Below are 23,983 nucleotides of genomic sequence, written 5' to 3' on the forward strand. Positions count from 1 at the left end.
CACATTAGCAATAGACCTGGCAGCTTTAGTGGGCACAATGTTTGTGGACACTACGTGGTGAATTTGGCAGTCCTCGCCTCAGTAGTAGGAAACCCTCTATTGCTACAAGCCCTCCCCACTCTGATCATCACCACACTTAGGTCACTTTGGGGATGGATTTCAAACAGAAGATATGGAGCTGAAGTCTCACCAGGCTCTAGGCAGCCCGACAATGCGCCCATCGCCCATCGGCATCGGACCTGAGTTTGCAAAATGGATTAACACATTTCAGTTTCCAGTGCTATCAGTCTCTTAGCCTAGAAGAATAAGAAATAGTCTGTGGGTGGAGGTCTCTTTGAAAGAAAGACCCAAACTAGTCAAATGGTATAACTGATTAAGCACTTTTAAAGCAGGACTTAATGGCAGAGTGAAGAACAGAAAGAGGCCAGTTGTGCTCAAGGTCAAACACCACCTCAGCCCTTGTGGGCCTTACTAGTGCCTACTATACTCACCACAGGGTCTTTTACAATGTCTGCCAGTGTGATGATGTTGGGACCACCTCGCAAATTCTCCAAAATCTTTATTTCACGCTTGATTTTCTTCTTCTTTACTGGCTGAAAGGGTAAAAGTACATCATTAAAAACAATTATTTCAGGATATTTCAATGGGTAGTATAATAGACAAATGGTTTGCTTATGAACTCCTTGAAGGAAGGAAATGTGTCAGACTCATCTCTGAATCCCCTTCTCCTAGTCTTGTGCCAGGTACCTCTGCAGCTACTTGGCAATACTGAATTGAAAGAAAATAAATATTTGTACTCCAAACACCAGAACTCTGCAGATTAGCATTTAATTCTGATGATCATTCTTAATGTGTTAACATTAGAATGAAACATGGGGCTCTTTCCATTCCGTCCTCTAAGTCTTATTAAACACCCTACAGAAATGAAGGAAATCAGGACCAGTAGCAAAGATGGCCAAGCTATCTTTGTGCAGTATAACCTTTCTGGTTAAATGTGGGCCTGGGAGTCATAATGACTAATGTGACTCCTTCTTTCATTACCTGCTAGCTGTGTGCTTATGAGCAAGTTATATAACCTTTCTAAACCTTTCATTACAGGTAAAACGATCAATAAGAATACTTATAAAATTATTGCAAGACTCAAATGAGACATCTAAAAAGATCTCAGAATATGGCTGAGACATAATATCTGTTTAGCCTTATAACCAATGTATCTTTCTGTTTTAGTACAGAAATTGCTCTCACTGTTCCGAGAAGGGCTGTGGTCCAAATGCACCTCCTTTACAAAGTCTTCTTTCTAAACAGTTAAAACAGTGCTGGTCCAAAGAAATACAATGCAAGCCACACATGTATTTTATTTTTATTTTTCAATCTATTTTGGCCATGCCACGAGACTTGTAGGATCTTAGTTTCCTGACCAGGGAATGAACTCAGAGGTCATGGCAGTGAAAGGACAAAGTCTGAACCACTGGACTGCCAGGGATTTCCCCACATGTGTATTTAAAATATTCCAGCACCCACATTTAATATTTTAGGGCTAACAACAACAAAAAAAAAATCCAAAATCTTATCATTTCAATATGTAAATCAATATAAAAAATTACTAATGAACTATATCTCAATTTGGATCAGCCATATTTCAAATGCTCGGTGTGACCTGTGTCTGCCACAATGGACCATGTGAGTCTTTCCTATTAGTTTTGGTCACCTCAGACTACTGACACATAGTATACACTTCTTAGAAATTATTGTAAGCATATAATATCTCTTCTTTAACAAGACTGCTGGTTACTAAACTTTGATGATCAACCTGGATTTTTTAACATACAAACTGTACAGACCCACTGAATCAGAATCTTGAGAACAGAGCTGGAGATCTATTTTTAGACATTTCCCAGGTTGATGATTTAGGTCTAGGAACTACTAAACAATACTGCAGACTTTTTAAACCTTGAGTCCTAAGTACATGGTACAGCAAAAAGGAGAAAGTTTTGGAAACAGATTGGCCTCAAAACCTGGCTTTGTAGCTGTGCAGCTTTGAGAAAAATACTTAAGTATTTCTGAACTTTACCCCAGCCTTGCAGAATTGTGATGTAAATATCACAGCTAGAAAAGGGCCCAATGTGGGGACTTCTCTGGTAGTTCAGTGGCAGAGAAGTCACCTGTCAATGCAGGGGACACAGGTTCAATCCCTTGCCTGGGGAGATTCCACATGCTGCAGAGCTACTGAGCATTCATGCCACAACTCCTGAAGCCCGTGTGCCCTAGGGCCCGTGCTCTGCAACAAGATAAGCCACTGCACCACAACTAGAGAGGAAACCCTGGTTGCCGTAATTAGATGAAGTCCATGCACACCAATGAGGACCTCGGGTGGACAAAAAATTTTTTAAAAAAGTCCAATGCAAAGTAGGCATTCAATAAATGAAAGCTATTTTATTATACTAACAGTGAATTCCATTTTTAATTCAATCCATGGCCTCAGCCTTGCTTCTATTAGAATTCAGTACACTGGGTGGGAAACTTTGCTAATTTTAAGTTTTCTTTTTGCTTCAACTACATCTTTCTCATCTGCTAGAGTATCTAGGCGGAGAAGGCAATGGCAAGCCACTCCAGTACTATTGCCTAGAAAATCCCATGGATGGAAGGGCCTGGTAGGCTGCAGTCCGTGGGGTCGCTAAGGGTTGGACACGACTGAGCGACTTCACTTTCATTTTTCGCTTTCACACATTGGAGAAGGAAATGGCAACCCACTCCAGTGTTCTTGCCTGGAGAATCCCAGGGACAGGGAGCCTGGTGGTCTTCCGTCTATGGGGTCACACAGAGTCGGACACAACTGAAGTGACTCAGCAGCAGCAGAGTATCTAGGAGACGTTTCTCGTCTCCAGGAAAGTCAAAGTGTTAGTTGCTCAGTTGTATCTGACTCTTTGCAACCCCATAGAATGTAGCCTGCCAGGCTCCTCTGTCCATGGAACTTTCCAGGCAAGAAAACTAGAGTGGGCTGCCATTCTCCTCTCCAGGGGATCTTTCTGACTCAGGGATTGAATCCGGGTCTCCTGCACTGCAGGCAGAATGTGTACCATCTGAGCCACCAGGGAATCCCCTCTCTCCAGAAACTAATCCATTAATCTCTCTTCTGTTTTCTACTAATTGCTATATCCCTACTGCTGGTTGATGGCAAATAGCTCCTGGTTTACAAACGTTTTTCCTACAGAATCCTTTAAAGTCTATAAACTTACAAAAGCTAGTTTGTGATAAACCAGGCGAGTCACTTAAACCCTAATTTAATGTGGTCAATGTAAATTTTGTCTTAATAAATGGGAGGAGATTAGAAAAAGTCTTTCCAAACTACCCATCACTAAAGACCATCAATGGCTCCCAAAAACCTAGAAGAGACAAAAATTGTAATTTTTAGGCTGAAAGGGAATGCAGAGGTTATCTTTTCCAGGTCATCACTAATTTATTCTCCCTTTCCAAGTTTACTTCCTATGTAAACTTCCATATGAAACACTTCTCTCACTTATTTCTTCCTCTGTTCTTATCTTGTGCATTCTAGATTATGCCTCCCTCCCCCGCTCCCATGCACACCAATCCAAATCCTCCTCACTCAGGCCCTGAAAACAGTTTCAGGGACCTTTCCCCAAGCACCACCACTGTCTTCTACACTGTAAGACTCACTATTTGTGCCTTTCATATGACTCTAAATGATCTATCACCTCAGTCCATCGTATACTTTTCTGTAGGAATATCATTTTATAATTACATAGAACTTCAGTCTCCAAAGTATATATCTATATACAATTTTGTGTTTGATCCTAATAACTCTGAGAAGGACAGGTAAAGCCAGACTATCTCATTTTCACAGATAAACATGTCTTAAAAAACAACTACCATGGCTAATTACTTTTAAAGTGATATTAGAATCTAAAAGTCCAGGTATCGGCCTACTTCTCTTTGAACACACAATAAGACATAAATACTTAAACTCTCTGGTTCCTGAAAGGTATGCCAAAACACCCCAGAAAATTCACAGGTGCTCTATGGGCTTTTTAATTTTTGAGGGAAGCACCAGTTACTACTTGTGGTCTGCCAGTCACTTAGCACACTACCAGCTTGAGGTAGTTCAGTTTCAAAATTACACTGCACTACATTCTCTTCGATGGCATATTTTTGTGAAGCTGGGTTTTCAGCAGTTGCTGTGACAAAAATCAAGTATTATGCAAAAATCAGTGTGGAACAGGAAATGAGGTTACCGATGTCCAGTGTGATTCCAACATATGAGAAGTTGTGGAGTGACTAATAGGTATACGTATCCCAATAGTAAATAATTATGGTGACAGAAGAATAAAACAAAATTACTTTTCTCTTTAACTTCATATGTATAATTTTTTAAAAGGCTACCAAGTTGAAACATAAATACTATTTTTAGTTATTTGGACACAAAACTATTTCATTTGGCTTAGGGGCACCATCAAAGTTATTGAAGCAATATGGGTGCTATAAATTGAGAAAGTCTGGGGCCCTCTGCTTCTCGTGTCAAACATGGAAAAGTTTCTGTGGTATGTGACAGTGCACAGTACAGCTGTAACTAAAACACTCTGTACACCAGTAGCCCATGGTCCAATGTGGCCTGTACAGTGTACTATACGACTTGAGTCAAAAACTGCTCCTGCTTCAGTTTCCTGATTTGTCAAATGAAGATAATCTCTTCTACCAACTTCAAAGGAACAATAAAATAAAGGCATTAAAAACACTAGAAAAATACCTTCAAATGCTACTTAAAACCTCTGAATTACAATCTTTTTGTACTTACCTTCAGAATTTTAACAACAACTTTTTCATTATTTGTGATGTTGATGGCTTCAAATACTTCACTGTATTTACCTCGACCTAATTTTCTAACCAGCTGGTAGTCATCTTGATTTCTGGGAACAAAAAGAATCAAAGTCACAGTGATTTACAAAGTTCAAATTATCAAGTAATAATTCAATTTACAAAACTGTCAAGTGTCAGTCGCTCAGTTGAGTACAACTCTTTGCGACCCCATGGATTATAGCCCGCCAGGCTCCTCTTTCCATGGGATTTCCCAGACAAGAATAGTGAAGTGGGTAGCCCTTCCCTTCTTGAGGGGATCTTCTCCACCCAGGGATCAAACCCCAGCCTCCTGCATTACAGGCAGATTCTTTATCATCTGAGCCACCAGGGAAGTCCATACAAAACTATATCCAGTAGAATAAAAGAAAAAAGAGGTATTTCAAATAATTCCTTAATTGGTTTCTTTGTATTTTTTTTTAAAGTTGGCCAGTTAAAAATGTGTCTTCCAAATCCCAGAATTAAAAAATTTAAGTCTTTCAGTTTTCTTTCAAATCCCAAGCTGTTTGTATTTCTACTGACATAGCACACATAGATAGCTTGTATTGGGATTTGTTATATGTTTATCTCCAACAACAGACAGCTTTCCCTTGGAAAATAATTTTTATTATATTCTTGCCCCCCCCAGTCTTGCCCACTGGTGGCATCTAGCAAGAAGTCAATATGTACTGTAAGACTATTTCAATTCAGCCACACTTTGGGAATTGCTGATTTTTTAATGGGTCTCTTTGCACATAAATGGCTTTCAAACATAGAGGCTTGACCGCCAACTTGTTCTCCAAGGCTCTGAGGACAGTCCATGTACTGGAGTTTGCAAACTACACTATAGAACATGAATCATAGTCTGGTGTTCCTCCTGCTACTTTCACCCACATTCCAAGACCACTAAGCAACATCTGAGGTAAAAAGGAATAACGGAAAATGCCAACACTTTTTTTGCCTCTGCTTACAACTTAGAGGAGTTTGATCTAAAGAATGACAGACTTTTCAATAAGGCCTAAATGCTATTTACTCCTGCCGGGGACCCTTGAAAATCCAACATGTAAAAAATCCACCATTCATTTTCCTCAAGCAGCTATAAAGAAAGTGAATGAACAGAGAAGGCAAAAGGTACTACGGCAATGGACAATGTAATCATCATCACAGGTCTAGGGAAGGAAGCTCTGAGTTCTGGTTGAGTTCTTTTCTTGTGGGAGGGCCTAGAACACAAATGTAAGCAAGCAAACAGAACTAAGCCAAAAACTCAAAAGGGTTGTTTAGTGTCATTTAAGCAGAACTAAGCACAATGCACTTAATTTGAAGACAGTAATTTCTGAAATTACTGCAGTAAAACTCAGATATTCCTACAGTCCAAAGCATGTGATATAGAGGAAAATTAAGATTATCATTAACACTTACTGGCACTGTACCACAGTTCTTGATGGCATCTTTGAAGCACACTGTGCTTCCTTGTGCAGAGGCAATATACTTACTGTTAAGAATTATGGCCATCAACATATTAATCATCAGGAGTAAAACACACCCTTTGATAATTTTTGAAGACTGTCTGTAAACACTCACATGCTATGAAAATCACATGTGGAAAATATAAAATGTAACATATAGGAGCTGCAGCTTTACTGAGTTTTCAAATTGCTATCTTTTGTATTTGAATATTAAAATAATTTTATCACAAAACGTACAACCCGATCAATTATAGTAAGCACACACTATGCTGGGACAAGATATGCAAAAATCCAGATGAGACTGCACAGAGGATTAGAAGGGCAAATACAGCTGTTCAGGCAGACAGCAACTGTTCAGAATGGAAAAGGGGCGGAATTCCATGTTACACATGGCTAGTCTCATGATGAGGGCAAATGTTTTAAGGTTTTAATTTTGCTTCTCATCAGAAAGAGGACACCTTTCTGGAGAACTGTTTTATCCATCAGTATCATCATGGGACAACATTCTCTGACCTCAAAAATTCTTTTATGTAAGAGTCCAGTATTTTCAAACTCTCTCAAGTATTAATTCTCACCTAACTGAAAACCCTTTAGCTGAGCAAGCTAATAGGTAACTCTTTGTTACCAGCTTTATATATATCAGAGAAAAAAAATAATAAGAGATTGAAATGATTTTTAAACGATAATCCATCAAAACTGTTAATTTGCCAAAGCCGATAATCTGTTTCTTTACTGTAGAAGAAAACAAAAACCGGGTTCAATCTTGAGGTTTATAAATGCAGTCAGGGAATTTCTGACATAAATTACTCAACAAATCCACCACAGTCAGCCCTTTGGATGAGTACAGTGAAGTGAATGGAAATTATTACCCCCATTCCACCACATGTGACTCGTAATCCCAGTACTCTCGGGGTCTGTGTGTATTAACATCTGTGTAAACTCTGGCTCTGCTTGGCACGGGTCCCGACATGTCAGACAGGTTGGCGGACAAAGCTGGACTTGGTATCTGGAGAGCTGGCAGTCACTGTGTTGAGAGGCAGCTGGGGAGTAAGACCTTGTTTCAGACCTGTTTTCTTCAAACTGCAGAAACAAAACACATAAAGGCCAAGGAACCGTTTTTAAAAAGCATATAGGAAGAAAAAAGTCATCTTACAGTAATGGTCTCAAGTATACCTCAGGCTCTCTACTGGTTAACCAATGAATGTATCCCAACTGTGCCAATCGATATTTCCTAAAACATGGGGAAAAAGTAAAACAAGAGAACTCCAAGAAACATATCTAAGCCTATACTGGCCCTGATCCTATCTTACAAAGTAGCCTGTTACCGCCTCATCAAAAGCTTGGATGCTCTTGCAGTCTGAAAGCAAAGAACGGCATTGAGGATACACCAATCAGCATTACTATTATTTATACATTCTACAAAAAGCTTTCAACAGTTTTCTACAGCTCATGGAGGGGTGCTAAATGGCTCTAGAATGGTGGCAAAGTTGAGTACAAACCTCAGTCTTACTCTAATATTTGATGAAACCAGGAAGGGAATAAACACTTGTTCTCAAACATCAAAGTTCAATGTTATTTTATTATTTGGGAAACCTTATGTAATAATCGATAGGCTGTTGATAATCATTTGAGAAATATACTTCATTAAAAAAAAACAGTAATTTTCTCCTGATTTAATATACAAGCAAGCTTAATACAAATTGGTAGAAGACAGTAATATATATTGGCTGAACTAACGCAAAATTTTATACACAGGAAAAGCTGGTGAAATTTCAGAAATGTGCTTTCTACCAAACCAGTAAAAAATGAAGTCTCATTCATCATCAACCACTCCAATCTAGTTGTCTCCATTCTCTAAGAGTCCTACAGCGTTTCTTGATTCCCTTAACTCTGCATTTAATTACAAATGTATTGAGGGAACCCCCCTCTGTTTGTTTGACGGGACACTGTCCAATGCATAAATCTGAATAAACACAATCATATTTTTTTTAAATGTAATGAGTCTCTAGGCCATGCATATTTCAGCCTAGATGGTATAACTTCAATCTAATTACAAGGAAAACACAGAAAATGAGGAAGCTTCTATTAAAAAAATTCAGGAGTGGGGAATAATATACTGTGCTCTCCAAAAGTGTAAATATTATAAAAGATAAAGGAAGGCAAGAGAGACATGGCAACTATATACAATGTCCTACCCTAGACTAGACTGTATCCTGTATTAAAGGGGGAGAAATGCTATAAAAAACAACACTATCAGGTCAAATGACAAAACTGGAACTTAGACAATAGGTATGTACAAGAGTGTACTTACACACGATAAACCAAATGGGGTAACATGTTCTTTGTACTATTTTTATTTTGCTGAAACATTATTTTTAAAAACTATTGTAAAATATATATAAAGTTTACCAACTTAAACATTTTTAAGCATACAGTTAAAAGGCATTAAGTACTTTCACATTCTTGTCCAATCATCACATCCATCCATCCTCAGAAATTTTCACCATGCCAAACTGAAACTCCGTACCCATTAAACACCTACTCCTTCATCCCTGAGCTAATAACCACCATTCTATTCTGTCTCTCAGTCTGACTTCTCTAGGTAACTTATACAACTGGAATTGTAGAATACTCATCCTTTTACATTTGGCTCACATTTGGCTCATTTTTTTTCATTCAGCATGTCTTCAAGGTTCATCCATGTTGTAGTAGCACATGCCAGAATTTCCTTCCTCTTTAAGGCTGATTACCTCCATTGTATGTATATGTTTTGTCTATCCATTCATTCATCAATAGACACCTGAGTTGTTTCTACCTTTAGGCTATTGTGAATAATGCTGCTAGAAAAGTGATGTACAAATATATTCTGGAGTTTCTGCTTTCAATTCTTCTGGGTACAATTGTGGATCATATGGCAATGCTATCTTTAATTTCTTGAGGAACCAGCACACTCTTTTCCATAGTGGCTGCATCATTTTATATTCCCATCAGCAATGCACAAAGATTCCAATTTCTCCACATCCTCTTCATGTAACAGCTTTTTAAAAAAAAATAGCCATCTTAACGGTACAAAGTGGTATCTCATTGTGATTTTGACTGGTACTTTCCTAATGATTAGTGATACTGAGCACTTTTTCAGGTGTTTATCGGCCATTTATCTTCTTCAGAGATGACTATGCAAGTATTTAACTGTTTTTTCTTTGGGGGGGGGGTTTGAGCTGCAGAAGTTCCTTATATATTTTGGACATTAATCCCTTATCAGATATATTATTTGCAAATATTTTCTCACATTCTGTGATTTGTCTTTAATTTTTTTGTCTTTAAAAAAAAAAATTTATTTACTTATTTTTGGCCGTGATGGGTCTCAGTTGCTGTGCAGGCTTTTCTCTAGGTGCAGAGAGCAGGGGCTACTCTCCAGTTGCAGTCCATGGGTTTCTCAGTGCAGTGGCTTCTCTTGTTGCGGAGCATTGGCTCTAGAGCACAGGCTCAGTAGTTGTGGCGCGTTGGCTTAGTCACTCCTTGGCAAGTGGGATCTTCCCAGACCAGGGATCGAACCTGCATCTCCTGGGTTGCAGGTGGGTTCTTTACCACTGAGTCATCAGAGAAGCCCTGTGGTTTGTCTTTTTAAGCTGTTGATTGTATCCTTTGATGCACAAAATTTTCAAATTTTGATGAAGTCGAATTTGTCTCTTCTGTCTTGTCTGTGCTTTTGATGTCCTATCTGTACTATTTTTATTTTGGTCTCATGTAAATTTGAAGTTACTTCCAAATAAAAAGTTTTTAAAAAACGAGTATTAGAAAACTGAAGCTCATTTACCGCAGAGGAAACTTTGCCTACAATCACATAGCTACTTAATAGCAGAATAAGAACCAGAAACCAAACTTCTGTTTCCTGTGACAGTAACTTGTTTTTGCCATGTAATCATAAACTAGTTAGATAACAAAAGCTAATGTCTACAGGCATGCTTTATGTGAATATTTCATAATCCTTACCACACGAGGAAATGGTAAGGAAAGGTTACTATTATTTCCAATTTACAGGATGAGGAAAATGAAGTGAAGAAAGAATAAGTAACCTGCCAAAGGACACACAATTAGAAGGAGCTGACAATGTTCAACAAGACTACAAATCAAGAGATAATTATTTACCTCAGGTTTGTGGTGAGGACCCAATAAGCTAAGTGTCTAGAATTCTGCCTACTTGAGAACTCATTTACAGCAATCTGCACATTCTCTCCAATTTGTATTTAAGTTGGAGCTTAGCTATTACACCAAAAGATAAACCAGTGTTGTCTCCTTAAACCTAGTTTCAGTGGCTTAAAGCTTTAGAGAAGAGCATAAGAGACCAGAGCAGGGGTTAACGATATACCCCAGAAATGTGACAGACAGTGATACTCCCACTCCCCACACAATGCATGAGACCAAAAGATCCATTTGTCTACTTATGGATTCCCCCATTCATAAAACCTGATATAACCACCTCTGCTGACCTCTGGTGTCCCATAAGTATACAATTTATATGGCCACAAAACAACATGGTTCAGATAGTTATTAAAAAGTGGACCAAAACTGCCTTTAAAATATTTCCAAATTATTTCTTTGGTTTTATAAAACAACCTGAGTGATAATAACCTAATTTATCTTTATCTAATATCAATTAATTATAACAGACACACATACCCCCAACAAGCAAAAAACCAGAAAGCAGACACTTTTAACTTCCCTTTTTCCCAAAGAAAAAGGTCATTTGTGCTTCAGGGCTGTTGGCTTCTTGGCGACTATTATCACTAAAAACAGCGAAAGACACTAGGGAGATGAGTAAAGGTGTGTGCATGTGCGTGAACAGCCAAAACAGTAGAGACAACAGCATTAAGCCAGAAGAAATACTGTCCTGGGAGTTTATAAATTATACTCATACTAGACACTTTAAAACTTTTACCTTCTTCTCTGCAACAGTATCTTCCTTTTCAGTCACTATATTCCTTTAAAATTTATTCTTTATGTTGATATTCTATACCTACAAGATGACCTTTAACTGTGGATCTCAAAGCTCTTCCACTATGAACTTAACAAGTTTACAAAATCAGCACAAATTTAATAACTGGGATTAGATGCAATAGGGTGATGAAACAAGCAGTCAAGTCCTGGGTTCAAATCCTTAATTGGCTGCAGGACCTCTACTGGGCTCTTCCTCCAGCTTTGATTCATCACTTATAAAACTTGTCTAACTGCACTTGCTTAAGTGAGATGTTCTTCTAAAAAGGGCTCAGAAAAACCAAATACAACGTAAATTAACATTAAATGATTACTATACCATTGCTCCTTTGTGAAAACTAATAAGCAGAAGCCTGGCCTTAAAAGGCTCTGGTCTTCAATTTTAGTTTTCTTCACTTCATTTACAAAAATTACAGGCGCTGAGGTTAACTCCCAGCCTCTGAGGGCCAACTTATGGGTGGACACGCCATTACAAAATGAGACTCATTTCTCCATGGAAATCATCTGACTCACATGGAAAATATTCCCCAACTCCTTTAATAGACCAAATATCAATCACACTCTTACCACCAAGTCTTCAGCTCTCATATAGCCTTGGTATTCTCTGAGAAGAGCAGAGCAAGACTATTCACTAATGAAACTCCTGAGATCCTCAAATACCTGTTTAACTGACATTTGCAGCTTTGTGCCTCATCAACAGGGACCTAATTTATGAACAGGGGAATTTGATCCTCCACTGGGAGGACAACTGGTTGTTTTGCAGCAACCCAAAGCGGTACTAGAGTACATCATGAGGAACGCTGGGCTGGAAGAAGCACAAGCTGGAATCAAGATTGCCAGGAGAAATATCAATAATCTCAGATATGCAGATGACACCACCCTTATGGCAGAAAGTGAAGAGGAACTCAAAGGTCTCTTGATGAACGTGAAAGAGGAGAGTGAAAAGTTTGGCTTGAAGCTCAATTCAGAAAACGAAGATCATGGCATCTGGTCCCATCACTTCATGGGAAATAGATGGGGAAACAGTGGAAACAGTGTCAGACTTTATTTTTTTGGGCTCCAAAATCACTGCAGATGTTGATCGCAGCCAGGAAATTAAAAGACGCTTACTCCTTGGAAGGAAAGTTATGACCAACCTAGATAGCATATTAAAAAGCAGAGACATTACTCTGCCAACAAAGGTCCGCCTAGTCAAGGCTCTGGTTTTTCCCGTGGTCATGTATGGATGTGAGAGTTGGACTGTGAAGAAAGCTGAGCGCCGAAGAATTGATGCTTTTGAACTGTGGTGCTGGAGAAGACTCTTGAGAGTCCCTTGGACTGCAAGGAGATCCAACCAGTCCATTCTAAAGGAGATCAATCCTGGGTGTTCGTTGGAAGGACTGATGCTAAAGCTGAAACTCCAATACTTTGGCCACCTCATGCAACGAGCTGACTCACTGGAAAAGAGTCTGATGCTAGGAGGGATTGGGGGTGGGAGGAGACGGGGACGACAGAGAATGAGATGGCTGGATGGCATCACCCACTCGATGGACATGAGTTTGAGTGAACTCCGGGAGTTAGTGATGGACAGGGAGGCCTGGCGTGCTGTGATTCATGGGGTCGCAAAGAGTCGGACATGACTGAGCGACTGAACTGAACTGAAAGCAGTACTTCACTTTATTGTCATGCATACCAAGTAATCTGCTTAGAGTAAGAGTCATTCACATGAATTTCAAATAGCTGGCCTTCGTTAATCATGTGGGGAGAAGAAAATGGGTGTGTGTGTATGTGTATATTCTTGAACTACATAGCCCAGCAACTTCAGATAAGTAAAACTGTACAAGGAGAGGTGAGGGAGGGTGATGGAATGGACTAAAGAGGGGATGAGAAGATGGAAAAAAGAAGATAAACATTATTCTACTCAGAAATACTACTTCACTTGCACCTCTGTAAATATGTATGGATATTCACATGCTCTATACAGTCAGCAAAACAAGACCAGGAGTTGACTGTAGCTCATATCATGAACTCCTTATTGCAAAATTCAGGCATAAATTGAAGAAAGCAGGGAAAACCACCAAGCCATTCAGCTATGACCTAAGTCAAATCTCTTATGATTATACAGTGAGGGGATGAATAGATTCAAGAGATTAGAGCTGGTAGACAGAGTGCCTGAAGAACAGAGATCCATAATACTGTACAGGGGGTGGTGACCAAAACCATCCCAAAGAAAAACAAATGCAAAAAGGCAAAATGGTTGTGTGAGGAGGCCGTACAAATAGCTGAGAAAAGAAGTGAAAGGCAAGGGAGAAATGGAAAGATATATCCAACTGAATGCAGAGTTTCAGAGAAGAGCAAGGAGAGATAAGAGAGCCTTCTTAAGTGAACAGTGCAAAGAATTAGAGGAAAACACAGAATGGGAAAGACTAGAGCTCTCTTCAAGAAAATTAGAGATACCAAGGGAACATTTCATGCAAAAATACACAGAAGGACTACACAAAAAAGGTCTTCATGACCTGAATAACCACAATGATGTGGTCACTCATCAGAGCTGAGCATCTTGGAGAGTGAAGTCAAGTGAGACTTATAAAGCATTATTATGAATAAAGCTAGTGGACGTGATGGAATTCCAGTTGAGCTATTTCAAACCCTAAAAGATGATGCTGTTAAAGTACTGCACTCTATATGTCGGCAAACTTGGAAAACTCAGCAGTGGCCACAGGACAGCGAACGGTTAGTGTTTATTCCAATCCCAAAGAAAGGCAATGCCAAAGAATGTTCAAACTACTGTACAACTGTGGTTATTTCACATGCTAGTAAGGTAATGCTCAAAATCCTTCACGCTAGGCTTCAGCAGTACAAGAACAGAGAACTTTCAGATGTAGAACCTAGATTTAGAAAGGGCAAAGGAACAAGAGATCAAACTGCCAATATCTGTTGGATCACAGAAAAAGCAAGGGAACTCCAGATAAACATCTACTTCTGCTTCATTGACTACGATAAGGCCTTTGACTGTGTGAAAATTTCTTCAAGAGATGGGAATACCAGACCACCTTACTTGTCTCCTGAGAAACCTGTATATAGGTCAAGAAGCAATAGTTAGAACCAGACATGGAACCACAAACTAGTTCAAAACAGGGAAAGGAGTATGTCAAGGCTGTATACTGTCACACTGCTTATTTAACTTATATGCAGAGTACATCATGCAAAATGCTGGGCTCAATGAATTCCAAGGTTGAGTCAAGATTGCCAGGAGAAATAGCAGCCTCAGATATGCAGAAAATATCACTCTAATGGCAGAAAGTGAAGAGGAACTAAATAGCCTCTTGATGAAGGTGAAAGAAGAGAGGGAAAAAAGCTGGCTTAAAATTCAACATACAAAAAACTAAGATTATGGCATCCAGTCCTAACTAACACTTCACAGCAAATAGATGGGGAAAAACTGGAAACTGTTCATAGATTTTATTTTACTGGGCTCCAAAATCACTGGGGATGGTGACTGCGTTCATGAAATTAAAAGATGCTTGTTCCTTCGAAGAAAAGCTCTGACAAACCTAGATAGCATAAAGCAGAGGTATCACTTTGCTGACAAAGGTCTGTGTAGTCAAATCTATGGTTTTTCCAGTAGCCATGTAGAGATGTGACAGTTGGGCCATAGAGAAGCATGAGCACTGAAGAACTGATGCTTTTGAATTGTGGTGGTGAAGACTCTTGAGAGTCCCCTATACAGTAAGGAGATCAAACCAGTCAATCCTAAGACTTCCCTGATGATAAAGGAGTTAAGAATTTGCCTTCCAATGCAGTGGATGTAGGTTCCATCCCTGGTCTATGAAGATGCCACATTCTGTGGGGCAACTAACCCTGTGTGCCGTACCACAGACCCAGCAGAGCCAAAAATAAAATAAATAAAAATACTAATTTAGGGTGAAAACAAACTAAACCACCAGTCAATGCTGCTGCTGCTAAGTCACTTCAGTCGTGTCCGACTCTGTGTGACCCCAGAGACAGCAGCCCACCAGGCTCCCCTGTCCCTGAGATTCTCCAAGTAAGAACACTGGAATGGGTTGCCATTTCCTTCTCCAATGCATGAGAGTAATAAGTGAAAGTGAAGTTGCTCAGTCGTCCGACTCTTAGCGACCCCATGGACTGGAGCCTACCAGGCTCCTCTGTCCATGGGATTTTCCAGGCAACAGTACTGGAGTGGCTTGCCATTGCCTTCTCTGCCAGTCAATGCTAAAGGACATCAACTCTTGATTATTCACTGGGAGGACTGATGCTGAAGTTCTAATACCTTGGCCACCTGATGCTGGGACTCATTGGAAAAGACCTTGATACTGGGAAAAATTGAGGGCAAAAGGAGAAGAGGAGACAGAGGATGAGATGGTTGGATGGCATCACTAACTCTATGGACATGAGTATGAGCAAACTTTAGGAGATAGTGAAGGACAGGGATGCCTGGCATGCTCCAGTTCATGAGGGTGCAAAGAGTCAAACACGACTTAGCAACTGAACAACACTTACATGCAGCCTAACAGGAAAATACAGGGATGAGCTAAATCTCTCAACTACAGATTTGGTTCTTTCAGACATTTCTTCCTTTGTTCATACCTTTAACTATACGGGCAACTACTATGAAAAAGTACTGTGCCAGGCTGTGCGAATATAATAATGAGCAAAGCAGAACAGGGTGAGATGAATACGCCTTTAAGATTTTATCTACAGATTAAGGACAATGGAAATTCATTGAAGAGTTTTACGCAAACAAGTGACCTGTATGTAAATTTTGAGTAAGTTTATTCTGGCTGGTGTGAGACAGGCAGGAGAATATATTTGGGGAAACAGAAAAGTTATCAACAGTAGCCTATGTGAGAGAGATGATGAAAGCCTGACCTATGGTGGTAGCAACGGAGATAAAAGAACTAATTATGATGAACAAAATTTATGGTGTAAAATCAACAGCTCTGGGTGGACTGGATTAATGGTGTAAGGAGTGGAAGTGACTTTCAGATGTCTGGCTAGAGAGACTGCTGATGCCATTCAGGGAGATAGAAAACATTCTGGAAGAGAGCTCACAAGTCAGGTTTTGAACGTAAGGTTAAAATGGTTCTTTGCTATGCTAAAAAGAGAACTGAATAGGTAATTAGGTATTACAAGTCTGGAGCTAAAAGTTTTCCAGCTTTAAAATATCTACCCCCCACCTCTCCCCTAGAATTCTATGTGGCAGGTATTTCTTTTCCTAATCTACAGGTAAGAAAACAGCCTAAGTAAATTCAGCAGCTTTACCAAGAACATCCAGTAGAGATGGAGCTGGGATTCCAAGCCCAGATGACTGGCCTCCAAGGTGTCTTTACATTCCTATCGAACTTACCACTTCCTACATCATATGGTAGTCTTCAAACTTTAATTTCCTTATTAGACCTTTAACTCCTTGAAGTCAAGATTCATTATCTAATCCATCTTTTTACATTACAGTACCCAGCCCAAGGCACTGCATTTTGTAGGATGTTCAGTAAATATTATTCATCAATTAAATCAACGTTGGTTTTTTATCCCAAAACTGAAACATAAATGAAGCTGCCTCCAAAAGGTAGTGTACCCCTAACACTTCAGGTCATCTGGTACATAGCTAGGAAAACTAAAAGATTAACTCAAGGGCTCTTGAGTAGTTCTTCCTTCCACTCTCTCCCCCTTCCCAATACAGCTTTTTCTGTCAAATCACAAGGCCACAGTTAAAATTTGTCTTTTTCTCACATTACAATTAGAATTAAGAGAATACTAAGAAATTAAGTTTAGCAACCTTGATAGTATATTAAAAAGCAGAGACATTACTTTGCCAACAAAGGTCCGTCTAGTCAAGGCAATGGTTTTTCCCGTGGTCATGTATGGATGTGAGAGTTGGACTGTGAAAAAAGCTGATCGCCAAAGAATTGATGCTTTTGAACTGTGGTGTTGGAGAAGACTCTTGAGAGTCCCTTGGACTGCAAGGAGATCCAACCAGTCCATTCTAAAGGAGATCAATCCTGGGTGTTCATTGGAAGGACTGATGCTAAAGCTGAAATTCCAATACTTTGGCCACCTCATGTGACAAGTTGACTCACTGGAAAAGAGTCTGATGCTAGGAAAGGTTGGGGGCGGGAGGAGAAGGGGACGACAGAGAATGAGATGGCTGGATGGCATCACCGACTCTGTGGACAAGAGTTTGAGTGAACTCCAGGAGTTGGTGATGGACAGGGAGGCCTGGCGTGCTGTGATTCATGGGGTCGTGGAGAGTCGGACATGACTGAGTGACTGAACTGAACAGTGGTTTATCTGAAAAGTCAGGGAAACTGCTTGAGTTCTGAAGGTCAAAATTCTCCTATCTACCACTCACAATCAAGTGTACATTAAAAAATATATAACTTACAGAAGAAGCATCACCTTTCCATTTCTATTTTAAATGACCTTACTTAGTCCTTACTGTCCCCATGTAATGCATAATAGATGCAACTTTTGTGGGTAACAATTTCAGATCACTTCTATTTTAAAAGCCCTCAGACTAACTGAAGACATGGCTAAGTTTTGTCTGTTCAAAGTTTCACCTAATAAAAGCCAATTAATCAACTATGAAAAGTTATCTTGTCAACAAAAGTTTCCCCACTAAAGTCAGACTACACCTGCAACCAAAGTCAACTGCATGGCTCTGACTGACCTATTCTTTAATAAAATGCAAGGAAATAAAAACTTCATTAAATCATCAGGCTAAAATATGTACTGTCAAAATCATAAGTTTATTGACATAAATGTAACAGAACTAATTAATTTCAATAAAAATTCCTTTTGCCCTCTTCAGCCAGTCTCTCCCTCTAATCTCTTCTACTCCATGTGATTTCTGTTTTTCAACCTGGTAACTAAAAAAGAAAATTAAAAGGCTTAGTAAATGGTCCAATATCAGAAACTGCGTAAGTCTAATCAGTTATCTGTGCTAAATATATTTTTATGGATAAATTTTCTAGTATGAGAACTGGAAAAGATTATTCTGAAACTTTCAACAATTATCAAGCCGTGAAACAGTTCTAGGTCTTTTAACCCTAATATTTACTTAGGGTCTCCATCTTAAAAAAAATTAAAATTGCCCCTTCCATCCCTAGATGAACCATAGTGAACAAACAAGAGCTCATACTTATCCAGACAGGACAAGGACGAGTTCTACAATAAAGAATGAGGAATGTGCTTATACTGCATTGACTACATGATTTAGGACTTCTCGTTTAGAGGAAAAGCAGTTGTACGAGGAAAAAACACCTTTGAAGCAGTGGCAGAAAAGGACCTCTTCTCAGCAACCAGACAGCATAAACTAGTGAGAGGATTTGTGGCACAAACTATGTATGTTTTTGCCCTGTTGTAGAAACAAAAGCAAACATTTAGTCATACAAACTTGCCCTTTCCTCTTTCAAAGTAGCACTGTTTAGAAGGCTAGTTCAGTTCAGTCGCTCAGTCATGTCCGACTCTTTGCGACCCCAAGAATCACAGCACGCCAGGCCTCCCTGTCCATCACCAACTCGCTTACTCCTTGGAAGGAAAGTTATGACCAACCTAGATAGCATATTAAAAAGCAGAGACATTACTCTGCCAACAAAGGTCTGTCTAGTCAAGGCTACGGTTTTTCCAGTGGTCATGTATGGATGTGAGAGTTGGACTGTGAAGAAAGCTGAGCACCGAAGAATTGATGCTTTTGAACTGTGGTGCTGGAGAAGACTCTTGAGAGTCCCTTGGACTGCAAGGAGATCCAACTAGTCCATTCTAAAGGAGATCAATCCTGGGTGTTCACTGGAAGGACTGATGCTAAAGCTGAAACTCCAATACTTTGGCCACCTCATGCGACGAGTTGACTCACTGGAAAAGACTCTGATGCTGGGAGGGATTAGGAGCAGGAGGAGAAGGGGACGACAGAGAATGAGATGGCTGGATGGCATCACCGACTCGATGGACATGAACACCAAAAAAGCCTAAGTAGTTAAAACTACACAAATTTACTTGTTTCAAATGTCCACAGTTGCTCTTAATTTCCAATTATCTACTCCTTTCACATCAAGAGCAGAATGTTCACTCATTAAGCATTTATCTAATACTTACTATGTACCAATCAAGGAAACATGCTTGATTGCCAGGAAGGGATCTTTTCTCTAGGCCCGAGAGAATAAAGAGAAAGTAACTCTGCCCTCCAACAAAGAAAACAGACCATTACAGTCGCAAGCAATCAGTACTTGAAAGAATTAAGTCAGGGTGCTCTTGGAGGAACTGAAGGGAACACAAGTCAACCATCAACCCATTACCATGCATTCAATAAATATCTGTGGAGTACCTCAATGTTTGGGAAAGGCAGTCAGGAAAGAAATAACACCTATACTCAGTTTTGAAGGATGCACAGGAATTATTCAGATGAGAAACACCAAAACAAGAATTCACGAAGTCCTTCTTTAAGCAAGTTAGGAATTTTAAAGACTATAATTTGTATTCCCAAATGACCAAAAGCTGGCACACCCTGTTCTCTATAAGAAGCATATCAGATCAACAATCTTTTAATATCTGATCTAGAAAACACTAGTGCACTCTACTCCACTGTTACTGTGTGTGCCTCTCTCCTCTGCCCTGAAACAACGATTAATTCACAAGCACTGCACCTGAGATCTCATTCTCTTCCCTTTTCTACTCCTCAAACAAGTCCGTTCTACTGTAGAGGTGCCGAGGTCACAAAGGAAAATGCCTAGAAAGGGCAAGTAGCTAGGGTATGTAGATGATCCTTAAAAGTGTGATTGCTTCTCAGTTTTAAAAATAAGAAATCAAGGTTTTTGCAGATAACTCCTGTTTTCAGTAATGGCAGACTAGGTCAAGTTTCCTACTAAGAACCACAGAGAATTGCTTTAACATCCCCTCCTCCCCCGCCACTTCCCTCTTCCTCTGCTCATCTGTCTCACTTTTAAAAAAAAATTTTAATTAGAGAATAATTGCTTTACAATAATGTATTGGTTTCTGCCATACATCAACACAAGTCAGCCACAGGTATACATATGTCCCCTCCCTCCTGAACAAAGCCCTCATCTCCCTCCCCATTCCACCTTCAAGGTTGTCACAGAGCACTGGGTTGAGCTCCCTGTGTCAAACAGCAAATCCCCATCTGCTATCTATTTTACATAGGGTACTGTGCATGTTTCCATGCTATTCTCACAATTCATTCCACCCCTTTCCCCCACTGTGTCCACAAGTCTGTTCTTTACATCTGACAAACAAGCATACAGCCAAAAGTGAAGACAAAATGAGAACTCAGAGAAGAAAGCAAACAAGGAAGTCCAAAGGGTCTTTGTTGATCCCCTAAAATTAGAACGTTGTTCTGACAGAAAGCAAAGCCCCAGGGTTCTGACAAGGTAAAGAGTCATAATAAATAATGAATATATATTTATTATTAAAAATTTATTCATAATTAGTAAACAGGTAAATAAATAAATGGAAGGGAGGAGGGAAGGAGGGAAGATAAAGACCCTTGTCACAATAAGCTGAGATTTGAGTCACATCTTAGGGTAGAAGTGAACAGGAAGTAAAAGATCCAGGGAAGAGTTACAGTCCTATCTATAGAGGGAATATCTTAGCTGAAGCCTGTTTTAAGGTGACGTCTAGATCACCTGTGTCCACAGATACCTGACACGAGCAAGTTCTCTGTGGAGAAAAGAACCTTGCTATGGGCTTCAAATGAATCTTATAAATAATTTTTCAAATACAACATCCAGCTTATAACAGAATAAGAACTAGCAGAAAAAGAACAGATAACAAAAAACCCTACAGACTTTTGATCTTAGACTCAAGGAAACAACTACGTTGACTACCCTTACAGAAATGAAATAAACTTCAGACTATCTGCAGGGAACAGAATATTTTAAAAATAGCCAATTTCAGGGCTTCCCTGATAGTCAAGTGGTTAAGAATTCACCTGCCAATGCAGGGGACATGGGTTTGATCTCTGCTCCAGGAAAATCCCACATGCTGTGGAACACCTAAGCCCAAATGCCACAACTACTGAGCTTGCGTGCTGCAACTATTGAAGCTCATGCACCTAGAGCCTGTGCGCTGCAACAAGAGCAGCCTATGCAATTGAGACGCCTTTGCGTCTGAGTTAAAGAAGCCAGTTTTCAAAATATTATATATTGCCTGATTCAATTTATGTAAAATTCTCAAAAAGATAAAACTATAATAACTGAGAACAGAACAGTTGTTACCAGAGAATAGGGGTGGGAGGCTGGGTAACATGGGGAGGTGATATAATTGTTCTGTGTCTTGGTTGTGATGGTGGTTACTTCCCTGGTGGCTCAGACAGTTAAGAATCTGCCTGCAAGGCAGGAGACCTGGGTTTGCTCCCTGGGTTGGGAAAATTCCCTGGAGAAGGGAATGGCCACCCACTATAGTATTCTTGCCTAGAGAATTCCAAGAACAGAGGAGCCTGGCAGGCTACAGTCCATGGGGTCACAAAGAGTCGGACATGACTGAGTGACTAACACACAGAAAGGAATCAGTTTTACTCTATATTTATTAAAAAAATAAAATTAGAAAAAGGGGGAAAAATCCTATCATATGCCATATCCTAAAACATAGGACAACATGAGGAACAAATTTGAAATATTGAGAGGAAAAAGACTTAGCAAAGCTGATACAAAAAGAAATGAAAATCCTGAATATCTAGCCATTTCCATTTCAATCAGTATGATAAATGGCTATCAGTTTTCAACCTCCTTTCCATCCTAATGTTTTCCTACTGCATGCCTTAATATTTCTATAACACTTTTTATTCAGCATGGCCTAAGCCATGCTGAATATATTTCATGAATATTTGATGAACTGATATTAAGACAGTAACAGACAATATATTGGCAAAAATCAAACCTGTTTGCATATGGATCTGCTCCTCTTCAACACTGAGAAAAGTAGTTTGGCTGTATAGTGGATATTTGATCTGTAGCTGATTTTAAAGTTGCTCTTTGGTCTTACATTAAATTTTACCACACACATCACTAATACCAGAAGTAAAACAGTCATACTATCACTTCCCAGTGAGGTATTTAGTCAATATGTGTGGGAGATGTTTCTTTAGAGCCATGAGCTTTTATGAAGCCATGTAATTTACCCATGTGATGAGCACCCTTGATAGAACTACAGAAACAATATAGTACTCTGTTAATGAAAAACATGAACCTTGGATTTATAAGGCCTCATGAGGTGGTACAAAGAACAGGAACACTTGAGCCATTAAGTTCAAATATGGCTCTGGGACTGTCATTTAACCTATATGATTTCACTGAGGAAACTGCAGGATATAAGGAGTAATAGTCTCTCCCTCTCCCTCCTTTACTATCATGGAGGTAGGTTACTTAGGAGACAACCATACTTCCTGCAGACGATCAATAAGCAATAAAAAATAGGGTGGGTTGTCCTAGACTTGCCAAAAACAGATAATAGATTGGAAACAGGACAGCAAACATTATCTATCCAGCTTCCAAATCTAAAGAAATGTAAATACCTATACCTATACTGTTTCTTGGGATTTAAAATTATCACTTTTGAACATAACAAGCCCAGTGAAAGTGTAAGTCATGTCCAACTTTTTGTGACCCCATGGGCTGTAGTCTGCCAAGCTCCTGTCCATGGAATTCTCCAGGCAAGGATACTGGAGCGGGTAGCCACTCCCTTCTCCAGGGGATCTTCCCAACCCAGGGATCGAACCCAGGTCTCCTGCACTGCAGACAGATTCTTTACCAGCTGGGCCACCAGGGAAGCCCAAGACCTACATAATACCTTTCCCACATTACAGTAGGTGAATCTGAACAACTTTGACAATGTCATAGAGGGCAAGTGATTTTAAAATATTCTGTCTAGATTCAAAACCTATTCATTCTGCTTTACAGCAAACATAATATACCCTATTTAGCTCATGTAGTCTCTTTTCTTCCAGTTTTTAAAGCTGAGATAAAATCCACACAACATCACATCCATCATTTTAAAGTGTACAATTCAGTGGTTTTTCTAATGTTTTTAACATGCAACCGTCACTACCATATGATTACCTTCACCTCCAAAGAAAACAAACATCCCACAGTAGTCACTCCTAATAACTCCCCACCCCCCAGTCTTAACAACTATTTATCCGCTTTCTGTCTCTATAGATTTGCCTATTCTGGACATTTCATAAAAGCAGAATTACACAATACATAACCCTAAGTGTCTGGCTTCTTTCCTTTAGCATGTTTTCAAGGTTCATTCATGATGTAGTTTTACAATAGTTCATCCCTTTTTATGGCTGAATCCACTGTAAGGATATACCACATTTTGTTCATCCATTCATCAGTTGATGGACATTTGTCACATTTTGTTCATCCATTCATCAGTTGATGGACATTTGTTTTCACTTTACGGCCATTATGACTAATGCTGCTATGAACATTCCTATGCAGATTTTCCAGTGTTTTTAAAAAGCGAATCAGCTATTAAGTTGAATTATGTGTTAAAGATTTTCGTGATAAATAATTTGTATTTTTAAGTGTGACCTGGTTGCCAACACTAAAAAACAAATTAATGTTCAGTTTCTTATAAGAAATGAGAAAAGGTAGGTAGGTCTGTCTTTTTGGTAACAATGATTCTGCATTCCTGCATTGACCACGTCACTTTGGATATGC

At 39.4% G+C, this 23,983-nt stretch overlaps 1 protein-coding gene across 1 annotated transcript in view; it reads right to left on the reverse strand.

The window, feature by feature from the left end:
• CSNK2A1 (casein kinase 2 alpha 1) overlaps positions 1–23,983 on the reverse strand; it is a 56,637-nt gene that overhangs the window by 18,088 nt on the left and 14,566 nt on the right. The window contains exons 2-4 of the mRNA XM_055434841.2: positions 7,184–7,394; positions 4,811–4,922; positions 492–593 (exon numbers count right to left, since the gene is read on the reverse strand). Of these exons, the coding sequence (XP_055290816.1) occupies positions 492–593; positions 4,811–4,922; positions 7,184–7,284 (315 nt within the window). The 5' untranslated portion in view covers positions 7,285–7,394. The remainder of the gene's footprint in view (positions 1–491; positions 594–4,810; positions 4,923–7,183; positions 7,395–23,983) is intronic.

Source organism: Moschus berezovskii, chromosome 15 (genome assembly GCF_049115385.1).
Source record: "Moschus berezovskii isolate FMDL1 chromosome 15, NW_MosBer_1.0, whole genome shotgun sequence".
Classification (NCBI taxonomy): Eukaryota; Metazoa; Chordata; class Mammalia; order Artiodactyla; family Moschidae; genus Moschus; species Moschus berezovskii.